This window comes from Mytilus trossulus, chromosome 2 (genome assembly GCF_036588685.1).
Source record: "Mytilus trossulus isolate FHL-02 chromosome 2, PNRI_Mtr1.1.1.hap1, whole genome shotgun sequence".
Taxonomy (NCBI): domain Eukaryota; kingdom Metazoa; phylum Mollusca; class Bivalvia; order Mytilida; family Mytilidae; genus Mytilus; species Mytilus trossulus.
The window spans coordinates 34230060-34244285 of NC_086374.1; the positions used below are offsets into that span (position 1 = coordinate 34230060).

Here is a 14226-nt window from a genome sequence, read left to right on the forward strand (position 1 = left end):
GAAAACTTCAAACGAAAGCTTTTGTAAAGAATTATACAACAAACAAAAACAACCAAAAGTGATTTGAACATGCATGCATATTTACATTGTAAATAAAGATTGACTTAACGGCAAGATACAGATTTTTCAGGCATTTACTTAAAGTCGAAAACACCATACACATATTATAAAACACACATTATATAGAGATAGCTACAATATCAATTTATTTATAAACTGAGATGTGGACTCTTCTTTAAAATTACAACAACTGTTTTGTTAGATTGCGGACTATTTAACGTTTATCCACAGGGATTTCATTTTATGCAGATGAAAGAACTTTCCCCAAAAAATGTTTGAAAATCTCCTTACTATAGTATAAAGGTATAAAAGACAGCACTTGAACATTCTGAGCTGATGATTTACCAAACGTATCACACTCCAGATAAACAGGGCTTCCGGGGATAAAAGAGGGGCAAAAGATACAAGAGGGACAGTAAAACTCACAGATCGAAAATAAACTGACAACGCCATGGCTAAAAAGACAAAGACAAAGAGACAAATAAAAGTACACAACATGAACCCCACTAAACACTGATGGTGATATTAGGTGCTCCGGAAGGGTAAGCAGAGCTTGTTCTACATGTGACACCCACAAGCTGTCCTCTAGCTGCTGTTTCGGCCCATTGCTAGGAAAAGAAAATATATTAGGTGGGTCTGTTTCTAGTAAACGATAATATGTGTGCTTCCACAAACTACCAGAGTATCAATAAAAAAATCCTAATAAGGTTTATCTACATTTATTAGAGATTGTTGTCTGAGTAAATAAACAATATAACACATCGGTTATATCAATTGACCTCAACCCCTGATATCATCACTGTCATGAGTCAATAACAAGATTTAAACATAGAAAAAAATACACACTTACAGCGCATTTAGATATACCATTGAAAGTTAATTATCTAGTGTGTTCTTTCTATAATCGTTACCAGGAGAAAAATGACTAGTCCGTGATCCAAAAATGCGAATTCACGTAGACTACGCAATGGTCTTTCACTCAGCTAATAAATGACAGTCACTATGTTAAACTCATTATTCAATTCACAGTTGTGGCGTGATCATCCGTTGGCAAAAAAAAATCCGCCCCATGTTGATGACTTGGCAATAAAGCGCTGTGCGTTTGCTTTTTGTGTTTTAATTGTGCTTTTACTAAATGGATACCCCAAATCTTTTATTTCTATTTTAGCGAGCATTGTTAAAAACTATGGCTATCCAACAAACTGTGAATCATCCTAATTATGGTCAAAATATAAGATGGCATGATTCTATATAATAGAACGTAGATATTATTTCCAAGGGCTGCATTTTTTGGTTTGTTTACCAAATGCCTATAGTGTGTTGCGTAATATATAACGTGCACCTACGTCTCCCTTTTCTGTATTATTCTTTGAAATCGTTTGTACCAATAATGCATACGTTATGCTTGGAACTTTCGAACGAACAAAATATTCAAATTTTCAAACATGTTCAAAATTTCATAAAAAGGTCAAACAGATTTCTTATTCCTTGATAGAGCGCTATTATTACTTGCATGGAACGTCATCATCGTCATCAAAACGAAAGTCATCGTCACATAATTATACGACTTTTCAAACCTTCTTTTTCTTTTTTTACTTTCTCTCCTCATTTTTTTTACCTATGAAAGCTAGTATAAATTTCTATAAACTGTTATATATATGCATATCCATTATATTAAACTATTATTGTAACTTTACATTGTATTATGGAGAAGACTTCATAAGTATGAATTATTTGTGTCTAACCCATTTTACTTTAATTCAGCAAATAAAATAAATGCATACATTGGTTAAATGTATATATTTTTAAATTACATGATTTGCCAAGATGTAAAATTTTATTCAGAACTAAAGACACATAAGAGTGAGATATAGTTACAAATATAAGGTAATTCATTGCGAGAAAGGACTGCCAACTTGAAGACAAATCCATAGTATGGTATCATAATGAAAGACATGGACTGCGTTTTGTGTTCATATTTTTATTTCTTTATTGTAGGGATAGTTTAGTTCTCGCGTAGCTAGGTTTTCGTCACTTTAATATCGCCACCTGTATTTTTTTTTAATCCAAATTATTATCTATCAAACGGTAAATATTTCACAAGTCATCTTGTTACTCATAACTGATAACACAGACGTAACGTTTAATTTTAAAGTAGACCTATAAACCCGACAAATGTACAATTTATCTTCTATTTCGGTCAAATTTTATCACAAAATGACATAATGTGTACTATTTATTTTTGATGGAGAAATTCGCATCGTTTGGGGACGTATCTGTTAACATATATATGTATTAATTTAATTTTAGCAGACTCGTATGCAACCTACTACTAACCATTATTTGATTGACTTTACTTGACAAGCCAAAGGTTTCCTACAGTTGCAGTCAGGAATTTGATGTTCAGTAGTTGTCGTTTGTTGATGTGGTTCATAAGAGTTTCTCGTTTCTCGTTTTTATAAAGATATATTGACCGTTGGTAATCCCGTTTGAATGGTTTAACACTAGAACATTGTGAGGCCCTTTATAGCTTGCTGCTCAGTGAGCCAAGACTCCTTGATGAAGACTGTACTTTGATCTCTAATGGTTTATTTAATATATAAATTGTGACTTGGATATAAGTTGTCCCATTGGCACTCATAAGGTACCACATCTTCTTATATCTGTTGTATATACATCATAGCACACAACTTGCATTTCAGACTGTGTTCTTCCTCTGGAAAGCACCCTATTTTAATAAGCTTTTGATTTTTGTCATTTGCTAAGGGACTTTCCATTTGCTAAGGGACTTTCCATTTGCTAAGGGACTTTCCATTTGCTAAGGGACTTTCCATTTGCTAAGGGACTTTCCATTTGCTAAGGGACTTTCCATTTGCTACGGGACTTTCCATTTGCTAAGGGACTTTCCATTTGCTAAGGGACTTTCCATTTGCTAAGGGACTTTCCATTTGCTAAGGGACTTTCAATTTCCATTTGCTAAGGGACTTTCCATTTGCTAAGGGACTTTCCATTTGCTAAGGGACTTTCCATTTGCTAAGGGACTTTCAATTTCCATTTGCTAAGGGACTTTCCATTTGCTAAGGGACTTTCCATTTGCTAAGGAACTTTCCATTTGCTAAGGGACTTTCCATTTGCTAAGAGACTTTCCATTTGCTAAGGGACTTTCCATTTGCTGCGGGACTTTCCATTTATTAAGGGACTTTCCATTTGCTAAGGGACTTTCCATTTGCTACGGGACTTTCCATTTGCTAAGGGACTTTCCATTTGTTAAGGGACTTTCCATTTGTTAAGGGACTTTCCATGTGCTAAGGGACTTTCCATTTGCTAAGGGACTTTCCATTTGCTACGGGACTTTCCATTTGCTGCGGGACTTTCCATTTGCTACGGGACTTTCCATTTGCTAAGGGACTTTCCATTTGCTACGGGACTTTCCATTTGCTACGGGAAATTCCATTTGCTACGGGACTTTCCATTTGCTAAGGGACTTTCCATTTGCTAAGGGACTTTCCATTTGCTACGGGACTTTCCATTTGTTAAGGGACTTTCCATTTGCTAAGGGACTTTCCATTTGCTAAGGGACTTTCCATTTGCTACGGGACTTTCCATTTGCTAAGGGACTTTCCATTTGCTAAGGGACTTTCCATTTGCTACGGGACTTTCCATTTGCTAAGGGACTTTCCATTTGCTAAGGGACTTTCCATTTGCTAAGGGACTTTCCATTTGTTAAGGGACTTTCCATTTGTTAAGGGACTTTCCATTTGCTAAGGGACTTTCCATTTGCTAAGGGACTTTCTATTTGTTAAGGGACTTTCCATTTGCTAAGGGACTTTCCATTTGCTAAGGGACTTTCCATTTGCTACGGGACTTTCCATTTGCTACGGGACTATCCATTTGCTAAAGGACTTTCCATTTGCTAAGGGACTTTCCATTTGCTAAGGGACTTTCCATTTGCTACGTGACTTTCCATTTGCTACGGGACTTTCCATTTGCTAAGGGACTTTCCATTTGTTAAGGGACTTTCCATTTGCTAAGGGACTTTCCATTTGTTAAGGGACTTTCCATTTGCTAAGGGACTTTCCATTTGCTAAGGGACTTTCCATTTGTTAAGGGACTCTCCATTTGCTAAGGGACTTTCCATTTGCTAAGGGACTTTCCATTTGCTAAAGGACTTTCCATTTGCTAAGGGACTTTCCATTTGCTAAAGGACTTTCCATTTGCTAAGGGACTTTCCATTTGCTAAAGGACTTTCCATTTGCTAAGGGACTTTCCATTTGCTAAAGGACTTTCCATTTGATATTTTGCTTGGAGATCGATACTTTTGTTATTTTACTTTTTTAATTTATTTATCGCACACACGATCATAATAACTTCATACATATAATCAAACGGAATATTTTAAAATAGCTCGAGCATTTTTTACTCATTTCTTTGTAAGTGAAAATGTGTATTGCTTAAACTCACACAGGCAAATTGAATGTTCATGTTGGACCGTTTTGGCTAGAGTGTTAAATTCCATGTATGTTCTTTGGTTCTTTTGAGGTCGGGAATACCTGACGAAGAGAATTATAGAAGCATGTGTCTTTATGTAATTATATTGTTAGTCTATGTTTTTGTTTGTGTCTCTTTATGCCCACGCCACACTGTCCCGATTTTTACTCCGATGGCAACACGATTATGAAAATTTTCAAATCGGGACTGATCGTTTCCAGATCGGGCTATTCGTAGTGCCATCTTTAACCATCGTAGAACCATCGGCACTTTTTCTAGCCTTCGGGGACAACTTCGGGAAGGGTTCTAAATTTTTTAACATGTTAAAAAATCCCCGAAGGTGCGTCCAATGTTGAGGGTTCGTATTGAGTTCGTATCACCATCCTCACCATTGTAATGTCACCGGGAATGCATCTTTGAAAATCGTATTGCATTCGTGTTTCCATCGTTTCCATCGGGCGGTTTTGACATTACGATGTCTACACGAATGAATCACGAAGCTACCGAAGGTCTTACGATGACAGTACAACTACGTGAAGACCTCGTAATTCCGTCGTGTTACCATCGAATAAAAGTACGAAGGCGACAAGATGGAACTACGACGGCAATAAATCCAGCTAAATGTAAGTTAATTTTCGCGCTAAAATACATTTAAAGTGTCATGCGCGATATGCACTGGTCAGTCTAATAGATTCAAGATTCTTTATTTCTTAAACACCATAAAGATACAATGGTACAAAGAAGTTCATCAAAAGTCATATAACATAACACAAACACACATGACAAGATGAGATGAAAATATCAAATAATACATGATAAACAGTATAGTAAAGAAGAGTGGTGATTAACCAGGAAGACTCACTTGAAAAGTTATAACCCTGATAAATTTGCACAGCTTTTTCAACTTATTTTTAATTTTTAACTGAAATAGTTTTTCAAATTTTAGTATGTTACATCTGTGCTAGAAAAAAGTATCCAAATATTGTGCTCGAAAATTTGCCAAAGAACTACACTGCAAAGTGTAATGAAATTCATCACCAATCTCGTTACAATGACATAAGTTACAATATCTAAGGTTTCGCTCAATCTTATTCCATCTACCAGTTTCGATGGGTAACTTATGGTTACCCGTACGAAATCTACAATATGTTATTCTATCTTTATCATTTAAAATATTCAGATATTCCTCAAATTCAAAATTTTGTTTATACAATTTGTAGGCCAAACCTTTTGGCGAACAGCTGTCAATATCAGCTCTCCATTTCTGTTGAAACTGATCAAATAACTTTTGTTTTAAACTAATACCCAACCACTTAGAATTAAAATTTCCTTGTGACAACCATATATTGCTGTATCCACATTTATCTTATATATCTTTAATGCATTTCACCCAATCTGACCTAAATTGGTTGTCCGAATATTTCAAGAACACGTATTTGTATAGTATTTTAGCAATCCTGTTATCATCCCCATTAACCATTTTTGACCAAAAATTAACCATACGCAGCTGTATATATAAAGACATGGGATAAATACCAAGTTCACCATAAATCATAAAATTGGGTGTCGACTTCTTAAGGTTTAATAATAATTTACAAAATTTTAGGTGCACTTTTTCTATAATATCAGTATTACTGAAACCCCAAATCTCACACCCATACAGGAGAATTGGCTTCACAATTTTATCAAAAAGATCATATTGTGATTTCACTGACAAGTTGTGCAACCTCCCCTTTTTCAATACTTCATACATTGCTTTATTTGCTTTTCTAACTAAAATCTTCTTAGCACTCATAAAGCTACCTGTTCTTGAAAAATTCAACCCAAGATATGTCAATTCATTGACTATCTCCAATGCATTTCCGTCATATATAAAGTTAATATTTTGGGGTAATCTACCACCAGAAAAAATTATAATCTTAGTTTTACTTGTGTTAACTTTTAATTTCCAGGTACTGCAATATTCAAAGAACATATCTAATTGCAACTGTAGATCGGATGCATTATCCGAAAATAACACAATATCATCTGCGTATAATAACACAAACAGTTTTAAGTAGATATCAAACTCATTCTCTATTTCATCAGTAATGCAATTTAAACCACATACATTTTTTTCTTCAATAAACTGTTGAAGGTCGTTCAAATACAATGAAAATAAAAAAGGAGACATATTTTCACCCTGTCTTACACCGATATTGCATGAAAAGTATTCTGACATTTCACCATTATACATAATACGAGATTTAATACCAGTGTACATATTAAAAATTACATTATACATTTTACCGTTAATATCATTCACAAGTAATTTATGCCAAAGACCCTTTCTCCAAACAGTATCAAAGGCTTTAGCAAAATCTACGAATGCACAGAATAGTTTCTTTTTCTTATTTTTCATGATACTAATAAGCATGTAGATAACAAATAAATTATCTGTAGTAGAAGAACCTTCTCTGAAACCAGCTTGATTCTGACATAGTAAACAAAAATCATCAGAAAATTTATTCAAACGTGAATTCAAAATAGAAGTAAATAATTTCCCAAAGCAGCTTATAACTGTTATAGGTCTAAAATTGCTAGGATCATGTTTGTTTCCTTTATTTTTAAATAAAGGTATAATATTTCCAGAAAGCCAATTTTCAGGGATAGTTCCACTGTCAAATATAATATTAAAAAGTTTCACAAACACCTGTGACATAACACTAAAAGAGTGTTTTAAATATTCATTTACAATCATATCATCACCAGAGGATTTATTATTTTTTAACTTTCTCAAAGATTTTTCAATTTCCTCTTCTGTAATAGGTGAATTTAATGTAACATTTAAATCTTTTACATTGTTCAAATTTTCTAAAACAATCTCTTCATCTTCAGAATTTCCTAAATTTAAGTTCTTAAAATAATCAAACAAAATATTAATAGGTACACATGGATTGTTTCCCCTTTTACCACCGTTCAAAATCTTCCAGTATTCTTTCGGGTTAATCGATCTTAAGTTTTCTATCTTGTGTCTAATTTTCTTTCTATGTTTACGAATGCTCTTATCCATTACTCGCTTATAACTCTTTTCTAGTTTCTTTGTTTCATTCACTCTGTCGTCAGTATTGTTTCGCTTAAGTTTTCGTCTACTAGACCGAAACTTTTTTCTAGCTTCCTTACATTCGCTATCGAACCATGGTTTTGATTTTTTTATATTTTGTGTATGCTTACTTCTTTTAGTAAATGTGCCGAATGTAGACTTTGCCGCATTTGTAAGTAAATGACATACATCCTCAACAACTTTATTAATAATTGAGTTTTCACTTGTATTTTCAACCATTTCCGTTAATTGAGCTAGTATTTCATTTACTTTAAGTCTATCAATGTTACTAATAAAGGTGTCTATTTGCTCATTTTCCCATCTCTTAATCTTCTCCTCAGGCATTTCATCATCATGACTGACGTCGTTTTGTTTTTCATAACAAGTAATCTTTAACGACAGTGGATTATGAATATCCGAAAATAAAACGCTAGAATTTAATACTGAAAAATTTTGAACCAGCTTAAGAAAATTTGGGGAAGCAATATTGTAATCCACTACACTAGTGTTTTTACATGTAAAACTACCCAGACCTTTGTCTTCACACATTCTTCCATTTAGGATAAACATATTGTTATTCTTACAAAATTCAAGAAGCAAGTTACCAAAATTGTTTTTTTTGTGATCCATACTTTTCCTTAATCGATTTATATTTAACTCATCTAAAGTACAAACACCCTCATTTTCAATGTCTAACATTCCTGAAAATTCTTCAAAATTTACGACGTCAAAGTCTGACTCTTCTGCAGTTCGAGCATTAAAATCTCCAAAAAGACATATATTGTCATGACTTGTACTAAAATTCAAAAATTCACTTTCAATTTCGCTAAATGGATCACCAACACAATATACAGAATTTTCAGGCGGAATATACACAATACCACACAAAATATCTTGTTGTAGTTTAACTACATGTTTGTCAATTTTAAACCATAAAATATATTTACTGTCTGTTTCAACAACAGAAATATGATCAGATAATGATTCTTTAAAACCAAGTACAATTCCACCTGATTTTACTCTGTTTAAGTGAGATCTATTTTTCATTACAAATTTATAACCTGGCAAATCTATAACGTCTAAATCATCAGTTTTTGTTTCTACAAAACACAAAATACTAAATTCATTTAACAATTCTAAAAATTCTGGGTATTGTATACGCCTCTTTAAACCACAAACATTAAGGGTAATTATATTTATAACTGTTTTGTCTACTAAACATTTATTTACATTATACAAATCATTATCGATTGGTTTATTAATACACTTATGTCTTCCATGGTTATCCTATGAACCGTCTCGTTCAGGAGTAGAGTTCACCCGTGGACGTTTATTCGGTCTGGTGGTTGATCTTTGAGGCTCTTTATGCTCGGTATCGTCTGCGATTTCATCTGGCTTAACAAGTTTGTCGTTAATGTAAAGTTTGTCTCTTTTCATTACAACTTTTAATTTCTCTTTTCTCGCCTGTTTCGCTATTGGGTATAGCTTTCGTCGTTGTTCTTCTATTTCTGGTGGAAACTGCTCGTTTACACCGTAAAATGTACCTCTTAGATTTCGTCCTGCTTTTTTCACCATATCAAGGTCAGAATAATAAAGGAATCTTGCAATAATTGGTCTCGGTTTCCCTGGCTCACTTTTACCAAATCTGTGAATGTTTCCAAATTCTAACGGTTTTTGGATCTTCATTTCATTGTAAATAAACTGTCTAATCTTCATTTCACAGTTTTCATCCCTTTGCTCTTGAAGTCCCGTGAAAATGAGATTATATTTCATAGACCTACATTGCATGTCCAGTAGTTTTCCTTTTAGCTTCTCACTATAACTTTCTAATTTTCTAAGTTCGTCTTTAATACTCTGAGAATCATTACCATCTCCGTTATTTCTCTTAAGTTGTTCGATATCTTTTTCTAAAGAGCAAGTTTTACTCTTCACTTCATCAAAAAGATTACCAGTTCCCTCTGAACTTGCCTCCAAATCTGAAACCCTACTTTTCACATTTACTATGTCGGTTTCGACAGTTAAAAAAACGTTCACAAAACATGGAGTTCATATCATATGATTCTATGAGAACAAGAAAGGCGACAGTGTTGTTTCTATTAATTCAAATGGATCAAGAAGAGCAGCTATTACAGGCTCAGAATTTAATTTTACAAGTAAAATATTATTTTTTGTCAATTTTTCATATCAAGTAACATAATGAAAATCATAAACGCGCCTCGTACACCAACACTGCAGGTACATGTATATAGGGAAACCAACTTTTTCTTCATTATTCTGATTTTTTATGTATCGTCTGAGTTGTTGTCACAGGAATACTTACTCCATAACCATTTTGTTTTCTTTATGTCATATTTTGCCGCATTTGTTGCTTTCCCCACATCCTTCCTTTTGTCTATATTATGATATTCTCCTGCATGGAAAGAGCTCTTTTTGAATAAAAGGGATCAACGAACCCATTGTCATACCTTTAAGATAGATCAGTAAACAAGGGCATAATTATGGGTGATTATTCAGACTTGTGCACACATTTTACAGTTCAAACAAGGCAATGCCGAGAGTGGCATCCCCTCGTATGTAACATGTTAGGGACAAACATGGACACTATATTTGTGTATGACACATTCAGAAAATGGTAAATTGAATATGCATATTTGATACATAAACTATTTTTTTAGAAATCAACCAAAACATTCAGTAACTGGAAATACCTTTAAAATTGTCTATAGAACCAGCAGTTAAAAAAATGAGCAACCAATTTCCTGTGCATTATGCTATTTGAACGAGAGAAAAATCAAGTCCATCTGCATGACCTTAACCTTTGGCCTTGAACGTAAAAAATGTCAGATCGTTAGAAGGAGGAACAATATACCAAATGTGGTTAAAATCTTTTGAAGCATATTGGTTTCAGAGTGTCCACAAGGGTGATATTGCCTTGTATTACAACTGCCACTGTCACCTTGACCTTTGAACTTTAAAGTCAATAGCGCTTAAGATATTCTTGAAGAGTAACACCATACCAAGTTTTGAACATTTTTGTTCTAGAGTGTCCATAACAATTTTTTTCTACTCGCAACTTACATGCAGTTGGCGAGGGGATAATAAACTAAGTCTTTTAGACATCGTATGGCCATAGCGCCATCATCGTAATCCGTCGTGTCGCCTTCGTAATCCACCGTGTAGTCTTCGTGATCCATCGTGTTGGCTTCGGCTGAGATATGAAGCTTAAATACCCGTCTTCGGTTAACCTTCGTATGTCCATCTTTTGCTATCGAATTTAATGTCGGCACCATCGTACAGACTTCGTAATTCATCGTACTTGCTTCGGTCACTTTTTGGTATTTCAACTAAATCGGGACCAACTTCGCCCGAACTTACAATTTTCGAATTCGGGTGTCCATCGTATATAAAAATCAAGACAGTGTGACGCGGGCATTAAGGTAATTTGAAAAGATTTGGATACAACAATCTAACAATGCATTGGAACAAACCTTACAACGAAAGAAGAATATATACTATGTAGATCACGAATACCATCAGATATATTATTTTCTTCTTTATCCGGATTCCAAATCATGTGTAGTGACCTTATTCAAGTTATTGATTTCTGCTTGTCAAAAAGCCGCTACGGTGCTTTTATACTTGAGCAACCGCCTTATCTTTTTGTAAGGGTATGTTAAAGCTACCACTGTTTTGTCAACTTAAGGAACTTACTGTTTCTAGAAATTGTATGTTATTACTTCATACAATATTTATTATTACTTCTACATATTAAAAACGAAGTTTCATATGTCTACAAGCTGGTGCCAACAAAACTTATTAAGCGAGACATGTTATTTATCTTTAAGCGCTATAACTTTTTATCACTCTAAACTTGACGACTCGTCCTCAATGTGTAGTTGCAGAACACTTTCAAACTTTAAACAATCTTAATTGATATTAACATTCTGCATAGTTTTTAGAATGTAATTTTATGGCAAAATTTAAGTTTCTGTCTGTTAGTCAGCACTTCGGTGTTTAAATAAATATCAATTATGTGGTCATTTTTATAAGTTTCCTGTTATAAAACCTTAACATTTTCTTATCCCAATCATAGATTACCTTTTACGTATTTGGCACAACATTTTGGAATTTTGGGTCCTCAATGCTCTTCAACTTTGTACTTAATAACTGTTTTGATCTGAGCGTCACTGATGAGTCTTTTGTAGACGAAACGCGCGTCTGGCGTATTAAATTATAATCCTTGTACCTTTGATAACAATTTACACCACTGGGTCAATTCCACTGCTGGTGGACGTTTCGTCCCCGAGGGTATCACCAGCCCAGTAGTCAGCACTTCTATGTTTAAATGAATATTAATTATGTGGTCATTTTTATAAATTTCCTGTTACAAAACATTAAAATTTTCTTATCCCAATCATAGATTACCTTTGACGTATTTGGCACAACATTTTGGAATTTTGGGTCCTCAATGCTCTTCAACTTTGTACTTAACAACTATTTTGATCTAAGCGTCACTGATGAGTCTTATGTAGACGAAACGCGCGTCTGGCGTATTAAATTATAATCCTTGTACCTTTGATAACAATTTACACCACTGGGTCGATTCCACTGCTGGTGGACGTTTCGTCCCCGAGGGTTTCACCAGCCCAGTAGTCAGCACTTCTATGTTTAAATGAATATCAATTATGTGGTCATTTTTATAAATTTCCTGTTACAAAACCTTGAATTTTTCTAAAAACTAAGGATTTTCTTATTCCAGGAAAAGATTACCTTGTTATCCATTCGCTCGATGTGTTTGAACTATTGATTTTACCATTTGATTTGGGACTTTCCTTTTTTGAATTTCCTCGGAGTTCAGTTTTTTTGTGTTTTTACTTTTAAGCCGCATTTGGCACAATATTTTGGAATTTTGGGTCCTCAATGCTCTTCAACTTTGTACTTGTTTGGTTTTACAACTATTTTGATCTGAGCGTGTTAAATTATAATCCTGGTACTATTTATGGACAATAACCCAACAGTTGATGGCTTTGTCAAAACTTTTGTCACTTTATTGTTATTCGCTATGCATGTTATGGAATTAAGTTAAGAAAAACGATGTATTTGTGTTCTCTTTGCTATCGTATGTAAAAACAAACTACACATTTATAGATGCGAAGTGAAGCCTTATTGGTCTCTGATAATCATGAAAAACATCAAGCTTATACTAATAAAAGGAAGAGTGGAACTGAGGAATATTTGAAAGAGACAACAACCCGACCAAAGAGCAGAACACAGCCTAAGATCACCAAATGGCCCACGGCAAAAAAAAACCCGCTTCAGCTAGCCCTTTAAAAATGTATACAAGTTTAGAGAAAACAGAAATTTCACTAAACTCCAAAACATATATGTAGAATTACGAGCACACAGCAATACGTAAAGTAAAATTTTCAAAAGAAATCTGATCGAGTCCGATTTCAGAATAGGTAACAACAGAAACTAAACAAATGACAATGATACATAATTAAGAAGGGACTAGTCGTTATAGACCTCAATTAAACTGATTAGAAAATTATGTCTTCATCATTTAAAAATCAAGCACAATCCCAACCGTTAGGGATTTAGTATCATATCATCATAAAATATAAAAGAAGAAAATATAACCCGTATCATACAAACAACTGGTTTAGGAATAATTGTATGTATTTCCGTTGCAAAGACCCTATGAGTGAATCAATATATACACCATAATATGCCATGATGGCATCTTTAATGAACATCTGAATAAGTCTGTTAAAATGTTCATTTAGCTTTTGTGGTGAATTCCGACATTGTTGTGCTTTGTATAGAATATTACACTAAAAGATTGGATGTGAATTACAATGTACCTAACGGTAAAATATGCCTGCGTGTTGATTTATATAAAACTCTATACTTTTCTCAATTAAATTGTACAAATCAAAACGTTCTGATCGTACACATTTACTTAGAGACAATACAGACTTAATAAATCATTATCATTTCACTTTTACTTTTAATATTTGTGATTCGTATGTTTATTAGAATAATTAATAGAAACTTCTTAAGTCCATAGACATCACTTTTAAGTAAGTAAGTGGATTTACATAACTTAATTTGCCAGCATATTTGCATCATAACAGCTTTTTCAAAAGTACTTGCACCATGAATTTAGTATTTTCAAGACTTTGAACGTTCTTTTATACCAGGAATTATTTATGTAATTTAAAAATTAAGACGCTTTGGTTTTATTAACAATGAAGACTTACAGTTAGTTTTGTTTTGAAATCAACAGTTATTGAGAAGACTTTTCAAATTTGTAACAGCTTTTCTGGATGACTGATATTTCAGATTACTTGCTATGATGGAAAGTTACACCTTCAACTATGTTAAAGGCAATGGGATGACAAAAAGTGATACTCTACAAAGCACTAAAGCAGAGGGATATGATTTATACTACAACAGTTAACAAAATAAATGACATTCAGACTTCAACCAACGACAACCACTGAATCAAAGGTTCGTTTTGGGATAGTGTTGAAACAGTCAAACCGTCAAACATTTGAACTATTAACTGAAAAAAGCAGCTGATTAGGTCTTAG

At 33.7% G+C, this 14226-nt stretch overlaps 1 protein-coding gene across 1 annotated transcript; it reads right to left on the reverse strand.

The window, feature by feature from the left end:
* Positions 1–566: 566 nt before the first annotated feature.
* LOC134705732 (uncharacterized) lies at positions 567–9961 on the reverse strand. The gene is made up of 4 exons (XM_063564452.1): positions 9951–9961; positions 8926–9614; positions 6824–8730; positions 567–668 (listed from the first exon to the last, which is right to left on the reverse strand). Exons 1-4 carry the CDS (start codon positions 9959–9961, stop codon positions 567–569), a joined length of 2709 nt encoding a protein of 902 aa, XP_063420522.1.
* Between the last annotated feature and the right edge of the window lie 4265 nt (positions 9962–14226).